Raw genomic sequence first — 2071 nt, forward strand, 5'->3', positions numbered from 1 at the left:
ATGACACCTGCGCAGTTTGTCTTCTATCTGACATGTTTGTTCTTGGGGGAAAAGGGTGAGTTTTTTAAAACTGCTTTATAAAACTTTTACCGTCCTTCCTTGTGTCTCAAATGTTCATTTACGTTCTTTCATTTAATTTCAGCTCACACAAATGACCTCAAATTCTCCTTGTCTGTTCATCAACAAAGACATTTTGTATCAGCTAATACTGGGGACGATGTGACTCTGCGCTGTTTCTATGAAAGTAACGATGTGGCAAGGCTTTACTGGTATAAGTTACATTTGGGAAAGGAGTCAAAGCTCATTAGTACTGTCAACACAGTGGACAATCAAGCCATGTTTCATGATGAATTCAAGAGTGATCCACGATTCACAGTGAATTCTGAAAAAGGAAAAATTGACTTAAAGATAGAAGATCTGGACATTTCAGACTCCGCTACTTACTATTGTGCAAGCAGCTATGGGTACATGTTTGCATTTGCAGAGGGTACTGTCATTGATGTAAAAGGTTCAGGGTCGAACATCCCAACTTTAGTGCAGCAGTCAGCATCTGAGACCATCCAACCAGGAGGCTCTGTGACTCTGAACTGTACAGTACACACTGGGACCTGTGATGAAGAACACAGTGTTTACTGGTTCAGAGACTCTGAAGATTCTTTCCCAAGAATCATTTACACCCATGGAGGCAGGAATGATCAGTGTGAGAGGAAACCCAACACACAGACACACACCTGTGTCTACAACCTGCCAATGAGGAGCCTGAATATGTCTCATGCTGGGACCTACTACTGTGCTGTCGCCTCATGTGGACACATACTGTTTGGAAACGGGACCAAGCTGGAGTGTGAGTAACTGTTTTGTTTATATATTACAATCTTACATAGCAGCAAGCTACAGGATCTATAATATTTCCTGGTGTCTGTCCACAGATGAGAGGAACTGTTGTGTCTTTGTGTATTTCTTGAGTGGAGTGTTGGCATTCACCACACTTCTGAGTCTTTTAATGGCTTTCATATTGTATGTGACCCACAAGAGAAACAGCACTAAACACACAGGTACTGCAACTTTTATTGTTATTGACATTATCTAATCAGTACTGACACAGCTTTACAGTAAGAACATTTTATTTGTTCTTTTCAGAGTCTCGTTCAAGAATTTCTCCTGTTTCTTCAGCAGTCGCACAGGTAATTTTTTTGGGCGTTAACATTAAAATGTTAACATAACTGGAACATTTTGGACTCAGTTTGTTTTCATTTTTATTTATTTTGAGCAATTTTAAATAATCTTGCATTTGATATTTTATAATCAGGTTGCTCAAAATGAAGAAAACATCCATTATGCCGCTTTGAAGCACCACAAGGCTGACAGACCAAGAAGACTGAGAAACAACAGCAAGGCTGAATGTGTCTACTCAAGCATAAAGCAGTAGAAGTGGACGTGTTTCTTATCTATATCAATACTTTCGATGTCTTGAAAACATTTCCTTTCTGTTTGTCTGTACATATTATGAGCAGTCCAGCTCTGTATCAGTCTCTACCAAATACAAAACAGTTTTTGCTTTTAACATAGGTAAGAGTTTTGAAGCTGGACTGGAGGTCAGAGTTAGATCACATCAAGTGTAGCGAAGGTTAATATGACTTTTAACTGATGATCCTTAGATTCATTCACTTAATTCCACCCTTATTCCATTATAATTTCTAAAAAAAAGACAAGAGGATACAAATCAGCCACAACATCTCATGAAACATCTGCTTACATCTTGTGAAATTCAGTTATGTATATTCACAAAGAGCAGTAAATGTCAGAGCAGCAGGAGCCCAGATCGACTGATCGCATTCTGTACACTAAGAAAATCTAATATAAAGTACTGTTATGTGTGCAGAGAATCTGCATCGGGCAGTGTTTCATAGTCATGACTTAAATCCATTTGCATTGGAAAATATATTTAAAAAGGATGATAATTTTTCACTACAAAAGTTCATGGACGAGTTAAAGGTATTACTGTTATACATGACCTGTATTTTTACATAGATGAAAATAGAACCTTCCCAAATTTAGGATTTGTTTTTTT

The 2071-nt window shown here is 37.8% G+C and overlaps 1 protein-coding gene across 2 annotated transcripts; it reads left to right on the top strand.

The window, feature by feature from the left end:
- On the top strand, positions 1 to 1429 carry LOC146715251 (immunoglobulin kappa light chain-like). 2 transcript variants are annotated; one of them, XM_085452812.1, is made up of 5 exons: positions 1 to 55; positions 143 to 844; positions 930 to 1055; positions 1141 to 1184; positions 1310 to 1429. In XM_085452812.1, exons 1-5 carry the CDS (start codon positions 1 to 3, stop codon positions 1427 to 1429), a joined length of 1047 nt encoding a protein of 348 aa, XP_085308938.1. The 2 variants fall into 2 exon arrangements, with proteins under 2 accessions (XP_085308938.1, XP_085308937.1); XM_085452811.1 differs by having other exon boundaries at positions 143 to 842; positions 892 to 1055; positions 1141 to 1178.
- The last annotated feature ends 642 nt before the right edge of the window (positions 1430 to 2071 follow it).

The sequence above is a fragment of the Copadichromis virginalis genome, linkage group LG3 (assembly GCF_057382275.1).
Source record: "Copadichromis virginalis isolate Kocher_CV1m ecotype Utaka linkage group LG3, C_Virginalis_male_GT1.1, whole genome shotgun sequence".
NCBI classification, from domain to species: domain Eukaryota; kingdom Metazoa; phylum Chordata; class Actinopteri; order Cichliformes; family Cichlidae; genus Copadichromis; species Copadichromis virginalis.